At 41.9% G+C, this 25,390-nt stretch overlaps 1 protein-coding gene across 2 annotated transcripts in view; it reads right to left on the bottom strand.

Annotated features, from left to right (window-relative positions):
* The window catches only part of LOC132836585 (fibulin-7), a 45,627-nt gene extending 20,572 nt beyond the window's left edge, over window positions 1-25,055 (bottom strand). For both annotated transcript variants that reach the window (XM_060855963.1, XM_060855971.1), the window contains exons 1-3: window positions 24,932-25,055; window positions 17,694-17,853; window positions 7,602-7,775 (exon numbers count right to left, since the gene is read on the bottom strand). In XM_060855963.1, coding sequence (XP_060711946.1) covers window positions 7,602-7,775; window positions 17,694-17,853; window positions 24,932-25,006 — 409 coding nt within the window. In that variant the 5' untranslated portion in view covers window positions 25,007-25,055. The remainder of the gene's footprint in view (window positions 1-7,601; window positions 7,776-17,693; window positions 17,854-24,931) is intronic.
* Window positions 25,056-25,390: the final 335 nt, after the last annotated feature.

Below are 25,390 nucleotides of genomic sequence, written 5' to 3'. Positions count from 1 at the left end.
TGCTTTACAGACCATGCCTGTCTGCATGGCACCAATGTCACACCACAATACTGCAGCTGAAGAGTGAACAGTAAATTGATAATAAGACCATTGCTCTTTGATTTCCAATTTTTTAATGTCCAGATAAAAACCTGCTACCACTGGAATTAACTCGGATCATGAGTGATCTATACCATAACTCCACCTTGATTTTCCAAAAACAAATACAGCTTTAAATAAATTTCATCTTTAAGAATAGCGCAAAGCTACTGTCAATGAACAAATCGCTGTTATTTGACTATATTAAATAGTGTAGTTAAACAGTGTTATGCATTGCTCTTGTACCACAGAGTCCTTGTGCTCTGTTGTCTTTGTAACTACTCTGCTGTTGTCTTTTGTCATGGCTGGCTAATTATAATAGTATGTATTCTTGTGTTTCTGTTTTTTTTCTCATCTGATTGATTTTAAATTAGATGTATCTTATTAATACTATATTTGTATAAAAGGTTAATCTGAATTTTCAAAATGAATGCAGCATCTTACAAAATGACTCCAAAAGTCACTTTACTGTTCTTATCAATTCACTAAAGCAGACAGATCGTGTATTATCTCCGGTTGCCACACTATAGGAAGGACGTGACTGCACTGGAGAGGGTGCAGAGGAGATTCTCCAGGTTGCTGCCTGAGATGAAAAGTCACAGTTATAAGGAGAGACTGGATAGGCTGAGTTTGCTGAGCCTGGAGCAGCTGAAGCTGAGGGGGGGTGGGGGGGGGGGGAATCTGACTGAGGTTTACAACATTGTGAGACATAGAGAGAGTAGACTGTGAGAATATTTTTCCATTGCAGTTGTATCTCATTCCAGAGGGTAAGGAATGACTAGTTTAGAGGGGATTTGAGAAAGCTTTTTATTACACAGAGGGTGCTAAAAACATGGAATGTGCTGCCCAACATTTAAAAAACTTTTGGATGAGTAATTAAAATGCCAGGTTATAGTAAGCTATGGATCAAGTGCAAGTAAATGGGATTAGTGTAGTGTGGTGGCTTAGTGGTCAGCATAGACAGTCTGGACCAAAGGACCTGTTCCTACGCTGTATACTTTGATGACACTAAATCACAGAGGGAGACATCAAAACTTCAATTAATTTATGATCAATGTCATGCGTTGCCTAAAGATATGAAAATTCAAAGCTTCCAAGAGAAACAGAAAACTAGAATGATCCCGTAGGAAACGGTAGCACGATTGACTTTGCTTTGTGAAACAATGATGCATCAAAAATGAACAGAGCAGCCATTTGTATTGGACACATTGTGAGACACCATGTTGAACAGAACTCCAAGAAGGTCTGAAAGAGACACAATCATAGACAGATAGTCAGTGAGAAAGGGGGAGGGAGAGCCAGAAAGAGGGTTCTCAAAAGGGAGATGGAAAAAAAGACAAACTGCAAAAAAGGACTGGAGTACTAAACCTAGCTACTAGAACCTGCAATGCTGTGAAAGGAAAATAAAGCAGCCTTCACTTCCTTCCTGCACCTGTTCTCCTCAGGCTACCTCTTGAAGCAACATCCAACTATTCAACAACAGAAACCATCACAGTTGCTGAATTCTGACTTCAAGATTTCAACCACTTCACCTCAAAGAAAGAAACTTCAAACAAGTAACAGGTCTGCAACAATAACAGACAGAACTTGCTTTCATCTTTATCCATAACTATTTTAATCTTTGTATCTGTATTTTACCTATAATTGTACCGTTTTCTTTTACACAGCAATTTCACCAGTAGTTTCTCAATAAACTAACCTTTATCCTGTTTTTGACTGAAGTTTTGCTGCTGGCACTTCTTTTGAAATCTGTGTACCGATAAACTACAAGGGATTTATAAAAGCAACAAATTTGCAGCTCCCAGACCATGCTGCAGATCCGCATGGTGTCGCCATGACTCCATTCTCTGCCTCTCCATGGCGCAATCACTTTGCATTATCACAAAGAAATTCCAGCAAGTGAATCAACGTTGATTGAAAGAGTGGTGGTTCGACAAAAGCTGCTGAATACGCAAGATCAAATTTTACACATCCTCGCACAGGCGTATACCTCATCACATTCACACACACACACACACTCTATCACATGCACTCACATCCACGTGCATGTGCACGCTCTCTCTCTCCTACACATGCACAGTTTATGGGGGTGAACTTGTTTTTGCAGAATTTTATTTTATTTTGCTCAAAAATTGCATAAATCCATGTAAAACCCTGTAACTCAACATTAACCTGGTGTTGTATGATTTTTAACTCAGCAGAATATTTGGTTAGGAAATTAGGTTAGGAACTACGGACTTAAACTAACAGGAACAACAGGTGACTTAATTGAGACATAGAAGATAATCAGAGAGTTAAACAGGGTGGACAGTGAGAACATTTTTTCCTCAGATGGCGATGATTAGCATGAGGGGACATAGCTTTAAATTGAGGGGTAATAGATATAGGACAGATGTCAAGGTAGTTTCTTTACTCAGAGTAGGGGCTTGGAACAGCCTGCCTGCAACAGCAGTAGACTTGCCAACCCTAATGGCATTTAAATGGTAATTGGATAGACATATGGATGAAAATGGAAGAGTGTAGATTGATGGGCTTCAGATTGGTTTCACAGGTTGATGCGATGTTGAGGGCGGAAGGGCTTGTACTGCGCTGTAATGATCTGTATCTCCAGGACAACTCTGCAGGAGTTCCTCAGGGCAGTGTCCTAGGCCCAACCATCTTCAACTGCTTTATCAATGACCTTCCTTCCATCATAAGGTCAAAAATGGAGATGTTCACTGATAATTGCATAATGTTCAGCACCCTTTGTGACTCCTCAGATGCTGAAGCAATCCATGTTCAAATGTGGCAAGTTCTGGACAATATCCAGGCTTGGGCTGACAAGTGGCAAGTTACATTCATGCCACACAAATGTTAAGCAATCACCCTCTCCAATAAGAAACAATCTAACCACTGCCCCTTGACATTCAATGGTGCCATCATCATGGAATCCCTACTAACAACATTCTGGGAGTTACCACTGGCCAGAATCTCAACTGGACTCAACTCAACTTGCCATATACATAGTGTGGCTACAAAAGTAGGTCACAGGCTAGGAATAGTATGGCATGTAACTCATCTCTTGACTCTCCAAAGTCTGTCCACCATCTACAAGGCACAAATCAGGAGAATGATGGAATACTTTGCAGTTTCCTGGATGTGTGCAGCTCCAAAAACACTCAAGAGGTTTGACAGCATCCATGACAAAGCAGCCCTCTTAATTGGCAGCATATCCAGAAATATTCAATCATTCCATCACCAACGCTCAGTAGCAGCAGTATGTACTGTCTACATGATGCACCGCAGAAATTCCCCAAGGATTCTCAAACAGCGCCTTCTAAATCCATGATCACTTTCATCTGGAAGAACAGGGTAGCAGATACATGGGAACCACCACCAAGTTCCCCTCAAAGCCACAAGCCCTCCTTAGAGCAAAATATATCACCCTTCCTTCAGTGTCACTGTGCCAAAATCCTGGAATTTCCTCCCTAACAGCATTATGGGGCTGTCGATAGTGGACTGCAGTGATTCAACACCACCTTCTTAAGGGCAACTAGGCCTGGCCAGTGACCCCACATCCCACAAGTAAAAAAAAAGGTGGGGAATAAGTGAAACAATTTCTCAGGAAGTTTTGGAGGTCAGGATATTAGGTGCCTTCAGGAAAAGGAGATGGTGGAGCTTGTATTAATTAAATTAATTGCGATTGTACAAGATTAGATTACTTACAGTGTGGAAACAGGCCATTCAGCCCAACAAGTCCACACCGACCCAGACCCATTCCCCTAACACTAAGGGCAATTTAGCATGGCCAATTCACCTAACCTGCACATTTGTTTTGGACTATGGGAGGAAACCGGAGCACCTGGAGGAAACTCACGCAGACACGGGGAGAACGTGCAAACTCCACACAGTCAGTCGCCTGAGGTGGGAACTGAGCCTGGGTCTCTGGCACTGTGAGGCAGCAGTGCCAACCACTGCGCCACCGTGCCACCCACAAAGCCCTGGTAATACTGAATATGAAGAATGGCATTCAGTTGTAGAGTCATACAGCACAGAAACAGACTCTTCAGTCCAACCAGTCCATGTTGACCATGATCCCAAACTAAACTCGTCCCACTTGCCTGCGCTTGGCTCATATCCCTCCAAACATTTCTTATTCATGGACTTATCTAAATGCCTTTTAAATGCTGTAACTGTACCTACATCCACCATTTTCTCTGGAAGTACATTCCACACATGAACCACGCTCTGTGGGAAAAAAATTGCCCCTTGTGTCTTTTTAAAATCTTTTTCCTTTCACTTTAAAAATATGTCTCTAGTCTTGAAATATTCCACTCTCGGGAAAAGACACCTGCTGGTCATCTTACCTCTACCCCCTCATGATGTTATAAACATCTCTCACCTCTCATCCTCCTACATTCCAGTGAAAAACAGTCTGAGCCTCTCTACGTCTTGGTCACGCCCCTCAGAATGGATTCACTGATTTTGTGTTGGGGAGATTCAGGAGGATGAGGAGGGAGAAGGATATGCAACCCAGATGCACCAGAGTGATACTGAAACTAATAAAGGCATGGATTAGCTTTGTATACCTTTTCATGTAGAAGAATGAGGTATGATCTATTTGAGGTGATTAAGACGATTCAAGGATTTGAAATGAGAATAATGGAAACTATCTCCTCGAATGGGGACATAAGTTGAAACTAAAATTAGAGCAAACTTTTCAGGTCTGATGTCAAAAAGCACTTCTTCGTACAAAGTGCAAAGCTTCAATGTATTTTCTCACAAGCCTCAGAGGCTGGGGATTTATTAAACATTTTGCCAGGGTAGTAAAGGTAATGGAACCAATGTGGGTAAAGGAAACAAGGTATAAATCAGTCATGGTCTAAATGAATGGCAGAACAGACTCTAAGGGGCTAAACAACCACCTCCTTTTCCTATTTATTGTGGAAGAATTAGACCAAGTGAGCAGAATGATCTCCTTCATCTTTATCCATGCGTGATCTTGTAACGCAGCCTATAACATTTCTTAAGGGATTTCAATCACAATAGCATCGGCTCCACATTTTCCTTCATTCAAACAGGACAAAAAGAGCCATGCCCTGTGCATCCTGACTCACAGAGCTCGTTTACATTACACTACAACCAGCCAGTGCAACATCACAGAGAACTAACTCCACCAGAACTAGGTGCTGCTGGCTATCAATAGCATGCCTGGAATATCTCTGGACCATTAGACCATGAAATTATTTAATAAAATGTCTGAGACCATTAACTAAATACATCCTTGACCTCCAAAATCCATCACCCCGGCAGCTGGAGCATGGCTGGGTTACCAGGACAAGTGAGCACAGGCCACTTCACGCTGCTTGATGGGAAAGATAGAAAGCTCAGGGTGGAATGTGTGACCAAATATCATTAAGCTAAGGAGAGATATGCAGGTATTCCCACATGGGGAATATAATGTTGTCTTTTTTTTAACACTTAGGAGTGAGAACATTCTGTCGACTTTGATCAAAGCAGTTCTGTGTGACAAAAGACACAAACTCTCTCATTATTCATTGCTTCCTCTTTAATCTAGGTACCGACATGCATTTTCGGCTAAACATTTGTGTAATGCAGGAGTTTCCTATTTGGGATCCCATCAAGAACAATTATCAACAATTAATTATCAATTCCTGACCCAATTCAACCTAATGGTGTGAGTCTTCAAATCATTTCATGTTATATTAATGTGCAAATGTTCAACAGATGTGCTTAATGTCACAATTATTATGGAGATATTAACCCATTTACTTTAAATCAATGTTTTTGATAAAAATGCATCACACATGAGCATTGTTAGTTATTTTTTTTCAAACCGCATGCATATATGGTCAATTTGGTAACAAATTTATTTAGCTTTAGTATTTCACAATACGTTTTGAAATATTATAATCCTCCAAAAATACAACTTGATTTTGTGTGCATATAATATATATATATATATATTTAAATATATGAAAAGATTGTTTCAACCAACCATTATTTATTACTTAGCAACACCCCGGAGATCTTTCTGGAGATTGATAGATTTCTGCTGACCAATGATGTTATGGGGATGGGTAAAACAGATATCAATGGGTTTGATCAGACATGATCATGTTGAATGGTGGGGCCGACCCAATGGACTGAATGGTCTTCTCTTGTTATGATGTTCCTATACAAGGACATTAAATGGTGTTATTGAAACTACTGCTGAAAATGTGTTGCTGGAAAAGCGCAGCAGGTCAGGCAGCATCCAAGGAGCAGGAGAATCGACGTTTTGGGCATGAGCCCTTCTTCAGGCTTATTGAAACTACTCCCAAGTATTTATCTGACTCGTTTCAAGACATTATGATTGAATTTACTTGGATAACTCATTGTGATTATTCCATACACTAAATCTTTGTGCACAAGTATATTTCTTCCAAATAATTTTTCTAGGAAAGCAAAACCCGGGTTCAAATCCTGCCATGGTAGAATTTGAATTCAATAACAAATCTATAAATTAAATTCTAATTGTCGGAAAAACCCTGATATCCTTTAGCTTAGGTAATCTGCCATCTTTGCCTGATCTGACCTACATGTGACTCCAGACCCACAGCAATGTGGTTGACTCTTGACTGCCCTCTGGGCAATTAGGGATGGGCCATAACCAGCAATGACCACATCCCTTGAATGAATAAAAGAAAATATTGAATCCACAAACGGTTAAAAACATCAAAAACCTCACAGTCCATGAAGTGTTATCAGCAATGTATAGTGCAGGACATGCAAAAGCCAATATGTGACAGATAGTCTGTTTTTAGAGAACTTGGTTGAGAAATAAATTTTGGTCAGGATAGCAGGGATAACTACCCAGCTGTTTGGAACAGTGCATGGGATTTTGCACTATTGTGAGAGAGAAAATTGGACGTTGGTTTAATACTTTCTCTGAAAGATAGCAGCTCTAAAAGTGCAGCACACCCTCAGTACCACACCGAGATGTCAGTGTAGATTTTATGTTCACCTCTCTGGATGGACCATCTCCTAACTCAGAGAGTGTTACAACTGTGTCACATGTGACATATAAATGCATCTCAACTTGATTTTGTTAAAAGGAAAAAAAATTGGAGGGTTTAACACCTTTTAAATAGTAATTGTGCATGGAAGCATTAAGTTAATATCACGTGGAGTTAGGTTGCAAATCAGCTATTAAAAAGGTGGAACAGACTTGAGAGACTGACTGGCTGTTCTGATTCAACAGCTATTTTCTAAAATTGGAAATCACACCCTGACAATCCAGTAATAAATGTTCGCACTTTTACTTCTAAAATTTCAGAAAAAAAGAGTAAATGAGAAAGTGTAATTTATTAAAGGAACACATTATTGTGGTGATTTGGTTCCAGCTAATATCTAATGATGATGTCTCATTCAGGATTCTTGAGCTTCTCCAAATGTTTTGTTATCTACTAAAGTAAATAATTAGTGCTTTAGTCTTTAGTGTGAACAGTGCCAACCTACTATGAAACTTTAAACTGGAGTACCTGTGCAGCTAGCATTCACCCCTGTCCAGCGCCCGTTGGGCTGACAGACTCTGGTATTGGAGCCGATGAGCTGGTAGCCAGGCAGACAGACAAAATGCACCTCATGATCCGCGCTGTACCTGGAGCCTAGCTTCTTGCCATGTTTAGGAATCTCCAGCGATGGACACCACGTTACTATAACAAAGCAGAGAGAGAGAGAGAAAAACAAGTTTTCAATTGAGACTTACATGTCATTTAGGATTATCTATCTCTACTTTTCAGAGAGTCTACACACTAGGTCAATGTGTAAGGCTCGCATACAGCACTTTCACCTGCATTGTGACATTACCTGGTTAATGCTATTTCCTCTTGAAGGGTATCATATTACTCAAAAGTGGAGCCCTTCCTTCACATCATGAAACACTTACTCTACTCACGCTGAAATGGTTGTGAAATGAATTCCTCTGACCATAACTGCCCAAGCAGCTGACTAAGCTTAAACGTACTGTGCCAGAAACTCTTCACTAAAGGCTGTCGCCTTTGATCTGAGTGAGGAACTTTTCTGTTAGACTTCTGTGACATGGCCATTTGGTTGCAGTGTGTTTCCATGTATATGGCAGATGTGATATTGGTGTAGTAATACAGTGTTGTACAGCAACACACCCGCCTCACTGACTGACTGTATAGGATGGGCCGAAGGGCTAAAATTATTGATGATATTTGACAGCTGCATGACCTTGAATAAGTCCTGTGAACATTCCCGTACATGCTGCAGATGGCAAAATCAAAACTTGTTTTCTGTCCTTGCAAGCAGCTTGCCTTCTGGATCTGCTTTTCCGTGTTGGCTGTTTGTTACATTGTATAAGAGAAAGATTTTGTTCTGAGATTTTGGACTTCACCTTGGACTAGGATCGCAAGTGGTGCCAGACTTAAGCCTCCAGACCAGCCATCGATCGAGGAGTCCCTGATGGGCAAAAGGGCGTGAGACTTACTGCAATTTTTCCTTTCTTTAGTATTGTTATTATCGATATTATTATTTAATAAACATCCATATTTAAGCAAATTGCTGTTGTCGAGTCTTCTCTTAACTACATTGAACCGTAACTAAAGAACCTCTTGGATCCACACTGTGATCCAAAACAATGATGACAACCATGGCAAGCTCCCTGACTTCGTGTCTGCACTAAACAACAAGGCAAGACTGAAGTACTGTGAGACTTTTGCTCTGCCTGAAAATGCAACGTGCAAGAAAGACAAGGGAAAGCAGGAATCCTTTGAGAGTCCAAGTCAGTGCAAAGTGAGTCATCAGCTTCAGGAGTAAGCGGGGCTCCCTGACAGATGCCCTGATCAAATCTGTGAGCTGGGAGCTTGCAGCAAACGTTCAATGGAACATGCTGGGACACTCCAGAGTACGGCACGGAAGAGCAGCATGGAAGGGCGACATGTTAGCTCAGTGGTTAGCACTGCTGTCTCACAGCACCAGGGACCCGGCTTTCATTCCAGCCACGGGCGACTGTCTGTATGCAGTTTGCACACTCTCCCCATGTCTGTGTGGGTTTCCCCGGGGTGCTCCGGTATCCTCCCACAGTCCAAAGATGTGCAGGTTAGGTGAATTGGCCGCACTAAATTGCCCACAGTGTTCAGGGATCTGTAGGTTAGGTGCATTAGTCATGGGAAGCGTAGAATAATAGGGTAGGGGAACGGGTCTAGGTGGGATGCTATTTGGAGGGTCAGTGTGGACTTGTTGGGCTGAAGGCCCGTTTCAACACTGTGGGGATTCTCTGATTCTAACCATGTTATAAGTGAACCGGAGATGTGTCATGAAGGTGCCATGAACCAAAGGAGCATGTCCTGAGATCTTTGTGACTGTTGACCAAGAGGGAGGTCTGGAGGAGCAAGTTGGATGGAGTCGTCAGATACCCATCTGTCTTTCCTTGAAACCATCAAGTTTCTATCCAGCAGGTAAGAACATGGGGAACTGTATATCATGAGGTGAGCTCAGTAATAAAACATACCAATACAAGCAAATAGGTCTCATGCTGGTCAGTAGCGAGGTTCTTGTGTCATCATTCACCACTTGGTTAAAGATTCAAAGTATTTGCTCTTGACATTGAGAATTTCATTTCAGCAAAACATCTTATTTACCCAACTGAGTCACCATTGTCCATGTCATTTAAGGACTAGGAAGATTCAGCTTATTGTCTCACTAATGCCCTGCTTTCCTAATTACTTGTTTTACATGCATGTTTTATTCCAAATCCCTGTGTAGCACAACATTCTGCAATCTCTCTCCATTTAAATAATATTCAGCTTGCCTATTCTGCTTGCCAAGGTGAAACACTTACATTTTCCCACATTATGCTCCATAAACTGAACTTCTGTCCTGAGAGATTCACTCTTGGTGGAAGTCACAATCACTCACATTGTCAGCTGAGTGGATTCTTTATTTGCTGGTGGGGCATAGGCATCACTGGCCAGGTCAACATTTATTGCCCATCCATAATTTCCCAGAAGGCAGTTAAGAGACAACAACAATTCTGAAGTCACATGTAGGCCAGACCAGCTAAGGATAGCATATTTCCTTCCCTAAAGGATAGAAATGAACCAGGTGGGTTTTTATGACAACGACAATGGTCATCATTAGATCAACTTTTTAATTCTAGATTTTGTTGAATTCAAATTTCACCATCTGCCGTTGCAGGATTTGAACCCAGGTTCAAATGTATTAATTTAAATTAATTATATATTAAATAGAATGTTAATTTGGGGTTCTGGATTACACGCCTATGATATTACCAAAATACAATATCAAACTTTCTCTTTCCCCTGCCATATGAATAAGAAGAAGCTTCTGGTGAATTTAGATACTGCCTTAAATTCAAAATGTTAAACAGGAGTGTCAGGAACCATCAAATTCCCTTCCAAGTCATGGACCAAGCTGAGTTGAACGTAGACCACTTTGTCCTCACTGGGTCAATGACAGTGACATTCAAAAATTATACTTAAACCTTTCCTAAACTCATTGGTAGTCAGGTTGTTAGTAAATTAAGTGTATGTTTGCATTTAAAAGCCTTTAAAAGATACCTATTAGTGCATTTGCACTTAAACAAAGGATGTTTTAAAAGCCTCTTCAAAGAGGAGATGGTACCATAGTGTCACTATCATAGGCTATTGTTCTAGGGATAAAATGTCTTAATACATCTGGAACTGACAGCCAGTCTCAGCATTGGTAACACTGAAGCTACTGGTAATAGGTGTAATTTGTTGAAGTTCTTTTGGGAAGGAAATCTGCCATCCTCCAGATCTGTAGAAATATGGTCAACTCTTAACTGCTTTCTGAAAATGATGTACAAGAAAAACTCTCAGCCCAAGGATGTTGAGAGATGGGCAAACCCTGGTCCTATCAGTGACACCCACACCCTGTGAAAGAACATGGGAGGGAGAAAAGACAAGAATAATTGGCACAAATCTACCCCACAATGAACTTATCCTTGGGCGTGGCTTTGTTTAATGGGTGAAAAGTAGTACAAAAAATTATTACACTCAATTAGTGCTAAACACCATTTTGTGCCTGAAATTCCTTGGTTATTGTTCTGAGTGATTTCAGGTGAAGTTCTACCCCATACTCTTATTTGCCACTTCCATCCAGCATTGAACAAGCTTGCATATTACAAATTTACATTGCTGGTCTTTCGAATTAATCGTTAAACCAAGGTCCCAGGTAGGTTGACCATGTAAAGAAATTCCACATGATTATTCAAGAAAGAGCAACTACATTCTCCCATAGTAATTAACCAACACCATCAATACACAGATCAATTCATTTTGTCTTCTTGCTGACCTACCCATATGCAAGCAACAATACTTAAAAAATAATTATCTGTGTAGTGTTATGTATTTGAAGTGATTGTAACGAAGTCAGCGAGATGGACCTCATAGAATATAAATTTTTGATTGGGGTTTTACTCATTTCAATCACAGAGTCCTCGCTGACAGGTATAAACAGGACTGTCAGAGTTTCAGCTCATTCAGAGAGCTGGCTCTGAAACAGCCGGACCAGCGACAAATATTATGCATGTATAAATAAAGGGTGGCTGGGAGATAGGATACCTTTGCTGTGGAGTTATTTCAAGTAGCCCATTGGAACATCTTGAGAAAATGAAATGCAATTTCTTCTACTCAGGGGGATGGGAACCTGAGGTGTAGTTGCAGTGCAGAGGGAGATGAGAGTAGGGAGGACAGGGACAGGATTTCAGGGTCACAGGAATGTGCTGGCAGAGAGCAAACTGGTTTGAAGTGTGTCTACTTCAAAACCAGAAGTATTCGAAATAAGGTAGGTGAGCTTGCAGCATGGATAGGTATCTGGGACTTCAATGTTGTGGCCATTTTGGAGACATGGATAGAGCAGGGTGAGGAATGGATGTTGCAAGTTCCAGAGTATAGATCTTTCATTAAGAACAGGCAAGGCGGTAAAAGAGGGGGGAGGTGTGGCCTTGTTAGTCAAGAATAGTACAAAGGTGGCTGAAAGAACTTTTGATGAGGGCTCATCTACTGAGATAGTGTGGGCTGAGGTTAGAAACAGGAGAGGAGAGGTCACACTTTTTGGAGTTTTTTTATAGGCCTCCACAGAGTTCCAGGGAGGTGGAAGAGAGGATTGGCAAAACTATTCTGGGTAGGAGTGAAAGGAACATGGTGATCATTACGGGAGATTTTAACTTCCCCAACATTGACTAGAAATGCTATAACTCTAGTACGTCAGACGGATCAGTTTTTGTCCAATGTGTACAGGAGGGTTTCCTGACTCAGTATGTCGAACGGCCGACAAGAGGGGAGGCCACACCGGATCTGGTGCTTGGTAATGAACCAGGCCAGGTGTTTGATTTAGTTGTAGGTGAGCACTTTGGACAGGGTGACCATAATTCAGTTATGTTTAGTTTAGCGATGGAAAGGGATAGGTACTTAGCACAGGGCAAGAGTTACTGTTGGGGCGAGGGCAATTATAATATGATTAGGCAAGAATTAGGATGCACAGAATGGGGTAGCAAAATGCAGGGGATGGGGACAATTGAAATGTAGACTGGTTTAAGGAACAGATATTGCATGTCCTTGATAGGTATGTCCCTGTCAGGCAGGGAGGAAATGATAACATAAGGAAATTGTGGTTTACTACAGAAATTGCATCTCATGTTAAGCACAAGAAGGAGTCTTGTGTGTTGATGAGGTAAATTGTTCAGATGAGGTGACGGAGAGTTATAGATCAGCTCGGAAGGATTTAAAGAGAGATCTAAGAAGAGCAAAGAGAGGACTCGAGCAGTCTTTAGCAAATAGAATAAAGGAGAGCCCTAAAGCTTTCCATAGGTATGTGTAGTAAAAGAGAATGACTAGGGTCGGAATAGGAAAGTGGGAAGTCGAAGGTGGACCCTGTGGAGATTGGAGAGGTGCTAAACGAACATTTCTCATCGGTTTTCACTCAGGAAAAGGAGAATATTGTAGAAGAGAAGAATGGGGTATGAGATATTAGACTAGAAAGGATCGAGGTTAGTTACAAACAGGTGTTATCAATTCTAGAAGAAGTGAAAGTTGACAAGTCCCCTGGGCCAGATGGGATCTATCCGAGGATTCTTTGGGAAGCTAGGGAGGAGATAGCAGGGCCTTTGGCTTTGATACTTGAGTCATCATTATCTACAGGTTTAGTACCAGAGGACTGGAGGATTACAAATGTTGTGCCCTTGTTCAAGAAGGGCAGCAGATATGACCCAGGTAATTATAGACCAGTGAGCCTTACTTCTGTTGTAGGAAAGGTTTGGGAAAGGATTATAAGAGACGAGATTTATAATTATCGAGCAAGCAACAATTTGATTTCAGATAGTCAACATGGTTTCGTGAAGTGCAGGTTGTGTCTCACAAACCTCAGTGAGTTTTTTGAGAAGGTGACCAAGCACATGGATGAAGGTAGGGCAGTTGACGTGGCATACATGGACTTCAGTAAAGCCTTTGATTAAGTTCTACATGGTAAGCTGTTGGAGAAAATGCAGAGGCATGGGAGTGATTTAGCAGTTTGGATTAGAAACTGGCTTTCTGAAAGAAAGCAGCGAGTGGTGGTTGATGGAAAATATTCAGCCTGGAGTCCGGTTACTAGTGGTGTGCTACAAGGATCTGTTTTGGGACCACTGCTGTTTGTCACTTTTAGAAATGACTTAGATGCAAACATAGGTAGATGGATTAGTAGATTTGCAGATGACACTACAGTCAGTGGGGTGTGGACAGTTTGTAAGAATGTTATAGATTGCAGGGGGACTTGGATAAACTGCAGAATTGGGCTGAGAAGTGGCAAATGGAGTTCATTGCAGCTAAATGTGAGGTGATGCACTTTGGGAAGAATAACAAGAAGGCAGAGTACTGAGTCAATGGAAAGATTCTTGGTAGTGTGGATGTGCAGAGGGATCTTGGAGTCCATGTACATAGATCCCTGAAAGTTGCCACCCAGGTTGAAAGTGCTGTTAAGAAGGCATACAGTGCGTGAGGCTTCATTGGTAGAGGGATTGAGTTCCAGAGCCGCAATATTATGGTGCAACTATACAAAACGTTACTACGGCCACACTTGGAATATTGTGGACAATTCTGGCCGCCATATTTTGGGAAGGATGTGGAAGCACTGGAAAAGGAGCAGAGGAAATTTACGAGGATGTTGCCTGGTTTGGAGGGAAGGTCTTATGAGGAAAGGCTGAGAGACTTGGGTCTGTTCTCATTGCAAAGAAGAAGGCTAAGAGGGGATTTGATAGAGACACACAAGACGATCAGAGGATTAGATAGGATAGACAGTGAAAGTCTTTTTCCTAGGATGATGACGTCAGCTTGTACGAGGGGGCATAGCTACAAATTGAAGGGTGATAGATTTAAGACAGATGTCAGAGGCAGGTTCTTTACTCAGAGAGTGGTAAGGGTGTGGAATGCCCCACCTGCTAATGTAGTTAACTCAGCCACATTAGGGAGATTTAAACAATCCTTGGATAAGCACATGCATGATGGGATAGTGTAGGGGGAACTGAGAATAGTTCACGGGTCGGCGCAACATTGAGGGCCAAAGGGCCTGTTCTGCGCTGTATTGTTCTAGGTACTATGTTCTATATCAGAAACAGCGGCAACTATGCTAGGATAGATGTCAACAATTCTTCACTGGACTTAACTCCATTTTTGTGTTCGGAGAGTTCTTGACATGTATTGAAACTTTTGAATCTGCCATGGAACTCGGATTAAGATCCCAGCCAAGATATGGAGCAACATTTAGCACTAGTACAAGACTTTTGATTGCCATTCTTCCAAATCCTTGGTCTACCTTTACCAAACAGTTTGCCCTGCTGTAATAACTTTGGAGCTTAACGTATCAATCCCATTATCAGATCTGAATCTAAATAGTGTCAGGATATCACAGATAGGATTCTACTCTGCACAGGAGAATTAAGATGGGATAGGCAATAGAAGGGCCTTGTATCCTGAGGCTGCTGACCCATTTGTTTTACAAGATTTGCTCAAATGGAATAAAGATGCATGAAGCTTTAGAATCTACAAACCATTAGCAGCATGAAGCTGTGACTGTGCTGAAGCATCAAATGTTATGTCACTTTACTGAACAGAAGAAAGCATAATCAGAAAAAATGACTCCTAAAAACGTAAGTTTTGGGTTTGGCTTCAACCTTCCCCTTCTACTGCATCTCAGATTAAATAATGTAATCAATGCACCATTGACCTTTTTCACAGCTATCCCAAGCCTACTAACACTGTCACCACATGATCCCAGGAAGAGTTTGCAACAGGATGGCAGTAGGAGAATTCACTAGGTACTCTAAACCTACAATCCAAGGCATTTATTTACAGGTCACAAAGTGTGATGGGTATGGTGTAGGCAATGTGTCATAAATTTGGCTCCATGCACAAACACATTACCAAGATTTACCACTGATTTTGCCACTTTATGCTATTATCCTGGCATGTTAATGCAAAGGAAACTCCAACCTCCAGCCTCTAATCCCCAGTTTGTCGGTAATGATAAGAACATTGACACCTTGAACATTGGATCATGTTGAAATGTGACAATGTGCAGTGACTCCATGACAATATAATTGGCAAATCCTTACGCAACTGCTTTGTAATTCGGCACATTAGTAAGCATGATGTAAAATCATATGAACTATTAAGCTATAAATCCATGAAGATTTTGTGTTAACCCAGACATTAAGCTATAGCTATTACTCCAAGTACCTGCAAGTTACAAGAGGTAGAAAGGCAAAGCACAGCAAGTTGCTTTTAACATTTTTCTCTACACAGCCTTCGTTTATACATGCTTTTGAACAAACTTTTTATGTTTATTAGATGTTATGAGCTTTGGATGTTCTTAAATCCTAAGACAGACGGAGACAGAAACACCATTCCCATGCCATAAACTTTGGTTCAGTCTTAGGGGAGAAATGAAACTTAAGATGATGTCAATATTGAGGACGCTTAACCACTTGCTTCAGAGTATCTGGGGAGGAGGTGGAATGGTTGTAAAATCTTCAGACTATTCATGCAGAACCCTAGACTAATATTCTGGATACATAAGATTTAATCCCAGCAGGGTGCCAGTTGTATTCAATCTATAAAGTCTGGAATTAAAAGCAAGTGCAATGACAAGCAGGTAGCCATTGCTGACTGTTGTAAATATTCATCTGGCTCTCTAATACCCTTTTGGAAAGGAAGTCTGCCCTTGTCTAGCCTACATGAGACTCCAGACCCACAGCAATGAAGGAGACTTTTAACTGTCCTCTGTAATGCCAAGCAACCCACTCAGCAATTAGGGATGGGCTTTAATTGCTGACCCAGCCAACGTCGTCCACATACTATGAATGAATATTTTTAAAAAATCTCCTCCTAAGATCTCAGTTTATTGGGCACATGAACTTGCTGAATGAAGGATGATGTTGGCTAAGGGAGCGGGTCTAGCTCATCTTCACTCAGCAGCCTCCTCTCCAATATCATTCTCCATTCTCAAGGATGTTTAGGGGTTAAGGCATTTCATATCAAGTGAAGTAAAAAGAAACAGGCCCAGTGTGACAATGGTTATGGTGCTCTGAATCTATAAATTGCTTTAAACTAGCTTGCTCCACCAGAGTTTGAAGACCCCAGCTCTGAAGGCAGTTGGGAGATGGTCGTGTAACTGGATGAGCAATTGAGAGCCCAGGCTAATGCTCTGAGGATATGGCTTTGAATCCCACTGTGGTAGCTGGTGAAATTCAATTTAATAAATCAGCAACTTAAAATTTAGTCTCAGTAATGGTGACCATGAGACTTGATTTATTGTTATTAAGAACCCATCTGGATCACTAACACCTGTTCTGGAAGGTGATCTGCCACTTTTACTCAGTCTAGCCTGCAAGTTATTCCAGAAAATCAATACTGGTTTTACCACTGACACCCACATTCATGATTTGTTTTTAAAGGTCAAGAAGTGGTAAAAATTGAACCAGGTTAGGCAGCATCCAAGGAACAGGAAATTCGACGTTTCGGGCCAGAGCCTAACCTGCTGTGCTTTAACCAGCAACACATTTTCAGCTCGGATCTCCAGCATCTGCAGACCTCACTTTTTACTAAAAATTGAACCAGCCCACTTTGAAACATCATTTGTTCAGGCTGCTTGGATTGCCAAGAATCACTGACTCAAAGTTTCCACAAAATCAAAGGGGCAGCACCCAATTCCCTTACCCTCAGAACTCTTTGCATAAGAGTTCTCAAAGGTCACATCATTCAACTTTTGTAGGACTTGTTTCATTCTCCTTCCTTGGGGTAGCAATCAAGGATGCCTGCCCAGATATGCATAGAGGATCTATTTGTGAGGAGATCTTAACAGTAGGTAGTTGGGAAAGCACAGCATTGTAGTCAATGTTTTGGGTCTGAAGAGGGGTAAGAAATATTAACTCTGATTTCTCTCCACAGATACTGCCAGACCTGCTGACCTTTTCCAGCAATTTCTGGTTTTGTTTCTGATTTCCCGCATTTGCAGTTCTTTTGGGTTTTTTCTTTATAGACGTTGGTTTGGTGTGACAGGTTTCTGCTGATATGGGTCTGATGTTAACATACCTGAGGGTTGGTCTGCTGTCAGTTTGGTCACAGAGATCTGTAAGGCTGAAAGCTTGGCTTTCATGGTACGAATTCCATCAGTGAAATGTGTTTCTTGTCCTTTTAAGAACTGTTGCATTTGTCGGATGACAGTTAGAACTTTCTGTTTGTTCAGGCAACCCTACACAATGAAAACAGAGGTAAATCAGGTCTTAATCCTAATATTTACTGTTTAAACATGTGGTCAAAATATGGTCAGACTGTTATTCCACAACTGTGTCCTGTATTCTAAATCTACATTATTCTATAGTTGCATACTGCATCAGAGGTGTGTGCTTTATTCTAGATCTGCTTTGTATTATACCCGCATGTTGTATGTTGTATTCAAGATGTAAACTATATTGTATCTGTGTGCCATATTCAAGCTAATATTATATTCTAGCCATGTGCTGCATTATAGTTATTCCAGAAAATTATGATTTGTTGTTTTATTATTGTGCATGGGCTTTTCTTATTGGAGATGACCATTTCCTGGCTTTTGTGTGACACAAACATTACTTTAAACTTGACAGTCCAAGCCTGGATATTGTCCAGATCTTGAATGTGAACTGCTTCAATATTTGAGATGTTGCAAATGGTTCTGAACACTGTGCAATCATTGACAAACATTCTGACTTTTGACCTGATGATGAAAGGAAGGTCATTGATAAGTAGTTGAAGATGGTTAGGCATAGGACACCATCCTGAGGAACTTCTGCAGTGATGTCCTAGCGCAGAGAAGAGTGACCTTCAAAACCACAACCATCTTCCAATGTGCCAGCATTGACTTCAATCATCTTGCTGCACTATAACTGTGTGCTGCACTACAGCTGTGAATTGCACTATAGCTGTGTGCTGCACTATAACTGTGTATTACACTATAGCTGTGTGCTGCAATATAACTTTGTGCTGCACTACAGCTGTGTATTACACCATAGCTGTGTGCTGCAATATAACTTTGTGCTGCACTACAGCTGTGAATTGCACTATAGCTGTGTGCTGCACTATAACTGTGTATTGTACTATAGCTGTGTGCTGCACGATAGTTGTGTATTGCACTCTAGCAGGTTGCTGCACTATAACTGTGTATTGCACAATAGTTGTGTGCTCACTATAGCTGTGTGCTGCACTATAACTGTGTATTGCACTACAGTTGTGTGCTCACTATAGCTGTGTGCTGCACTGTCATCGTGTACTGCACTATAACTGTATGCTGCACTGTAACTGTGTATTGCACTATAGTTGTGTGCTCACTATAGCTGTGTGCTGCACTATAACTGTGTATTGCACTACAGTTGTGTGCTCACTATAGCTGTGTGCTGTACTATAGCTGTGTGCTGCACTATAACAGTGTATTGCACGATAGCTATGTGCTCACTATAGCTGTGTGCTGCACTATAACTGTATGCTGCTTTATAACTGTGTATTGCACTATAACTATGTATTGCACTATAACTGTGTGCTCACAATAGCTGTGTAATGCACTATAACTGTGTATTGCACTATACCTGTATGCTGCACTATAGCTGTGTGCTGCACTATTGGTGTGTACTGCACTATAACTACATGCTGCACTACAATTGTATGCTGTACTATAACTGTGCATTACACTATAGCGGTGAACTGCACCACAGCTGTGCATTGCACTACAGCTATGTGCTGCACTATAACTGTGCATTGCACTACAGCTGTGTGCTGCACTATAACTGTGTATTGTACTATAACTGTGTGGTGCACTATAGCTGTATATTGCACTATAACGGTGTGCTGCACTATAGCTGTATGCTGCCCTATAGCTATGTATTGCACTATAGCTGTGTGCTGCACTATAGCTGTGTGCTGCACTATAGCTGTGTATTGCACTATAACTGTGTATTGCACTATAGCTGTGTGCTGCACTATAGCTGTGTATTTCACTATAACTGTGTATTACACTATAGTTGTGTGTTGCACTATAGCTGTGTATTGCACTATAATGGTGTGCTGCACTATAGCTATATGCTGCCCTATAGTTGTGTATTGCACTATAGCTGTGTGCTGCACTATAACTGTGTATTGCACTATAGCTGTGTGCTGCACTATAACGGTGTGCTGCACTATAGCTATATGCTGCCCTATAGCTGTGTATCGCACTATATCTATGTGCTGCACGATATCTATGTGCTGCACGATAGATGTATGCTGCACGATAGCTGTGTGCTGCACTATAGCTGTGTATTGCACTATAGCTGTGTGCTGCATTATAACTGTGTGCTGCATTATAACTGTGTATTGCATTATAACTGTGTGCTGCACTATAACTGTGTATTGCACTATAATTGTTTGCTGCACCATAATTGTAGGCTGCACTATAACCCTGTGCTGCACTATAACCGTGTGCTGCACTATAGCTGTGTGCTGCACTATAGCTGTCTATTGAACTATAATTGTGTGCTGCACTGTAGCTGTGTATTGCACTATAACTGTATTGCACTATAACTGTGTGCTGCACGATAGCTATATGCTGCACAATAGCTTTGTGCTCACTATAGCTTTATATTGAATTATTGCTGTGCATTGCATTGCTACACTATTGCTGTATTGCACTATAAATGTGTGCTGCACTATAGCTATATGCTGCACTATAGCGGTGTGCTGCACTATAGCTGTGTGCTGCACTATAGCTGTGTATTGCACTATAATTGTGAGCTGCTGTATGCTGCACTATAGCTGTGTGCTGCACTATAACTGTGTATTGCACTATAACTGTGTGCTGTACTATAGCTCTGTGCTGCATGAGAACTGTGTGCTGCACGAGAACTGTGTGCTGCACTATAATTGTGTGCTTCACTATAACTGTGTGCTGCACTATAACTGTGTATTGCACTATAACTCTGTGCTGCACTATAAGACCATAAGACATAGGCAATTCAGCCCATCGAGTCCCCTCCGCCATTCAATCATGGCTGATGGGCATTTCAACTCCGCTTACCAGCATTCTCCCCGTAGCCCTTAATTCCTCGTGATATCAAGAATTTATCAATCTCTGCCTTGAAGACATTTAGCGTCCCGGCCTCCACTGCACTCTGTGGCAATGAATTCCACAGGCCCACCAATCTCTGGCTGAAGAAATGTCTCCGCATTTCTGTTCTGAATTGACCCCCTCTAATTCTAAGGCTGTGTCCACGGGTCCTAGTCTCCTCGCCTAACGGAAACAATTTCCTAGCGTCCACCCTTTCCAAGCCATGTATTATCTTGTAAGTTTCTATTAAGTCTCCCCTCAATCTTCTAAACTCCAATGAATACAATCCCAGGATCCTCAGCCATTCCTCGTATGTTAGACCAACCATTCCAGGGATCATCCGTGTGAATCTCCGCTGGACACGTTCCAGTGCCAGTATGTCCTTGCTGAGGTGTGGGGGACCAAAACTGGACACAGTACTCCAAATGGGGCCTAACCAGAGCTTTATAAAGTCTCAGTAGCACAACGGTGCTTTTATATTCCAACTCTCTTGAGATAAATGACAACATTGCATTTGCTTTCTTAATCATAGACTCAACCTGCATGTTTATCTTTAGAGAATCCTCGACCAGCACTCCCAGATCCCTTTGTACTTTGGCTTTATGAAATTTCTCACCGTTTAGAAAGTAGTTATGCTTTTATTCTTTTTTCCAAAATGCAAGACCTCACATTTGCTCACGTTGAATTCCATCAGCCATTTCCTGGACCACTCTCCCAAACTGTATAGATCCTTCTGCAGCCTCCCCACTTCCTCAGTACTACCTGCCTGTCCACCTAACTTCGTATCATTGGCAAACTTCGCTAGAATGACCCCAGTCCCTTCATCCAGATCATTCATATATAATGTGAACAGCTGCGGCCCCAACACTGAACCCTGTGGGACACCGCTTGTCACCGGCTGTCATTCCGAAAAACAACCTTTTATCCCAACTCTCTGCCTTCTGTCAGACAGCCAATCCTCAATCCATACCAGTAGCTCACATTGAACACCATGGGCCCTCACCTTGCTCAGCAGGCTCCCATGTGGCACCTTATCAAAGGCCTTTTGGAAATCTAGATAGACATCATCCACTGGGTTTCCTGGTCTAACCTACTTGTCACCTCTTCAAAGAATTATAGCTGTGTGCTGCACTATAGCTGCATGCTGCACTCTAGCTGCGTGTTGCACTATAACTGTGTGTTGCACTATAACTGTGTGTTGCACTACAACTGTGTATTGTACTATAACTGCGTGCTGCACTATAGCTGTGTGCTGCACTATAGCTATGTATTGCACTATAACTGTGTGCTGTACAATAATTGTATACTGCACTATAGCTGTGTATTGCACTATAACAGTGTGCTGCACTATAGCTGTGTGCTGCACTATAACTGTGTATTGCACTATAACTGTGTGCTGCACTATAATGTGTGCTGCACTATAACTGTGTATTGCACTATAACTGTGTGCTGCACTATAACTGAGTGCTGCACTATAGCTGTGTATTACACAATAACTGTGTACTGCACTATAACCGTGTGCTGCACTATAACTGTGAGCTGCAGTATAGCTGTGCACTGTACTATAACTGCGTATTGCACTATAACTGTGTGCAGCACGATAACTGCACGCTGCACTATAGCAGTGTGCTGCACTATAGCTGTGTGCTGCACTATAGCTGTGTATGGCGGTATAACTGTGTGCTGCACTATAATTGTGTGTTACACCACAGCTGTGTATTGAACTATAATTGTGTGCTGCACTATAGCTGTGTATTACACTATAACTGTGTATTGTACTAGTGTGCTGTGTGCTGCAACATAACTGTGTGTTACACTACAGCTGTGTATTGCACTATAGCTATGCTGCACTATAGCTGTTTATTGCACTATAACTGTGTGTTACACTACAGCTGTGTATTGCACTATAACTGTGTGCTGCACTATAGCTGTGTGATGCACTATAACTGTGTATTGCACTATAACTGTGTGCTGCACTATAGCTGTGTATTGCACTATAGTTATGTATTGCACTATAACTGTGTGCTGTACGATAACTGTATGCTGCACTATAGCTGTGTATTGCACTATAACAGTGTGCTGCACTATAGCTGTGTGCTACACTATAACTGTGTATTGCACTATAACTGTGTGCTGCACTATAGCTGTGTGCTACACTATAACTGTGTATTGCACTATAACTGTGTGCTGCACTATAGCTGTGTATTGCACTATAACTGGGTGCTGCACTATAACTGTGTGATGCACTATAACTGTGTATTGAACTATAATTGTGTGCTGCACTATAGCTGTGTATTGCACTATAGCTGTGTGCTGCACTATAGCTGTGTATTGCACTATAGCTGTGTGCTGCACTGTAGCTGTGTGCTGCACTATAGCTGTGCACTGCTCTATAACTGTGTATTGCACTATAACTGTATTGCTCTATAATTGTGTATTGCACTATAGCTGCGTGCTGCACTATAGCTGTGTATGGCGCTATAACTGTGTTCTGCACTATAACTGTGTGTTACACTACAGCTGCTTATTGAACTATAACTGTGTATTGCACTAGTGTGCTGCAACATAACTGTGTGTTACACTACAGCTGTGTATTGCACTATAGCTATGTATTGCACTATAACTGTGTGTTACACTACAGCTGTGTATTGCACTATAACTGTGTATTGCACTATAACTGTGTGCTGCACTATAGCTGTGTGCTACACTATAACTGTGTATTGCACTATAACTGTGTGCTGCACTATAGCTGTGTATTGCACTATAACTGGGTGCTGCACTATAACTGTGTGATGCACTATAACTGTGTATTGAACTATAATTGTGTGCTGCACTATAGCTGTGTATTGCACTATAGCTGTGTGCTGCACTATAGCTGTGTATTGCACTATAGCTGTGTGCTGCACTGTAGCTGTGTGCTGCACTATAGCTGTGCACTGCTCTATAACTGTGTATTGCACTATAACTGTATTGCTCTATAATTGTGTATTGCACTATAGCTGCGTGCTGCACTATAGCTGTGTATGGCGCTATAACTGTGTTCTGCACTATAACTGTGTGTTACACTACAGCTGCTTATTGAACTATAACTGTGTATTGCACTAGTGTGCTGCAACATAACTGTGTGTTACACTACAGCTGTGTATTGCACTATAGCTATGTATTGCACTATAACTGTGTGTTACACTACAGCTGTGTATTGCACTATAACTATGTATTGCACTATAACTGTGAGCTGCACTTTCGCTGCGTGCTGCACTATAACTGTGTGCTGCACTACAACTGTGTGTTGCACTATAACTGTATGTTGGACTGTAGCTGTGTGCTGCACTATAACTATGTATTGCACTACAACTGCGTGCTGCACTATAACTGTGTGCTGCACTATAACTGTGTGCTGCACTATAGCCGTGTACAGTCAGTTCTGATATAACGTGACAGTTCCGTTCTCATGCGATCTTGCACTGTAAGGTTGCGGAATAGCCGCGCCATTTAAATTAATGAGGGTCGGAACCGCGTTACTGCCAATACAAGTTAGGAAATTTGGCGTTCTACAAATGTCGAAAATCTTTAATCGCGTTAAAGCCAATTCGCGTTGAAGAAACGAGTGTTATAGCAGAACCGACTGTACTGCACTATAGGTCGGGCAGCATCATGCTCCTCGGATGCTGCCTGACCTGCTGTGCTTTTCCAGCAACACACTCTGAACTCTGATCTCCAGTATCTGCAGACCTCACTGTCTCCTGGACTGCACAGTAGCCGTGTACTGCATCGTAATTTTGTCCTTTCCCGTGAATACTCGAACATTGGGAAATAATCCGCTTGCATCTCCACTCTCGTTTTCATTACACAGCCAGCTCCCCTCAAGTTTAGAACTCTCTCTGTAAAGTGCACAACCACCGCTTCCAGCAATGTTTAAACCATTCTGTGTGGGCAGCTCCTCCTTAAATAGCTGGTGAAAATGCTTAAAAACACGCGTTAAACAAAGAGTGAACGCCTGAATTTTTTTTTCTGTGTAAAATTTGTTCCAACGGCTCGGACGTATCAATTTTAAACAAGCTTGCGGGAAAGTCTACAAACAGACAAGACACTATAATGCCCTGTCCCAAGGCATTTACTTTGGAAATTATTCATTTTTTTTCACAAATAAACTCATCTCCCTCCTATTCTCGCTTCACGGTTTTTCTCAACAAGAGTGAGGACTGAAGTCGCTGCTTACCTGCGCTGCATGGGATGGGTAAAAGCAGGAGAGCACGAGGTACAGAAAAACACTGTGCTGAACAGCAGTAACCATATCGCCTGTCCTCCTCTAATCCTGGGGAATTCCTTCAGGATCGGGTTTTCACCCTACCCACCCCCCCCCCCCCCCCACCCACCCAAACCAGGAAAACCCCTGGCTCGGACTTGCAGGTGCATTTACAGCGAGAGCATCGCTTCCAGTGAGTTTCACTCCCCAGAGCACATGAGAACAGCTGGCTGTGTTGACCACGGGCTCCTTTCTCCAGACGCGACCGGACCCACAACAAACCCTGCGGTTTGTTTTCTTGCTGCGGGAGCACGGGGGTGATCTCTGCAGGACTGCCCGATCAGAGTGGGAAAGGCTGAGGTTCCTCTCGGGATGGTGTTGGTCCGCCCCTTTTCGGGAAGGGGGTGGGGAGGAAGCTGGTAAAACTTAGAC

Source organism: Hemiscyllium ocellatum, chromosome 3 (genome assembly GCF_020745735.1).
Source record: "Hemiscyllium ocellatum isolate sHemOce1 chromosome 3, sHemOce1.pat.X.cur, whole genome shotgun sequence".
Classification (NCBI taxonomy): Eukaryota; Metazoa; Chordata; class Chondrichthyes; order Orectolobiformes; family Hemiscylliidae; genus Hemiscyllium; species Hemiscyllium ocellatum.
Note: the sequence above shows the minus strand (reverse complement) of the source record. Positions and strands in the feature narration are given on the sequence as shown.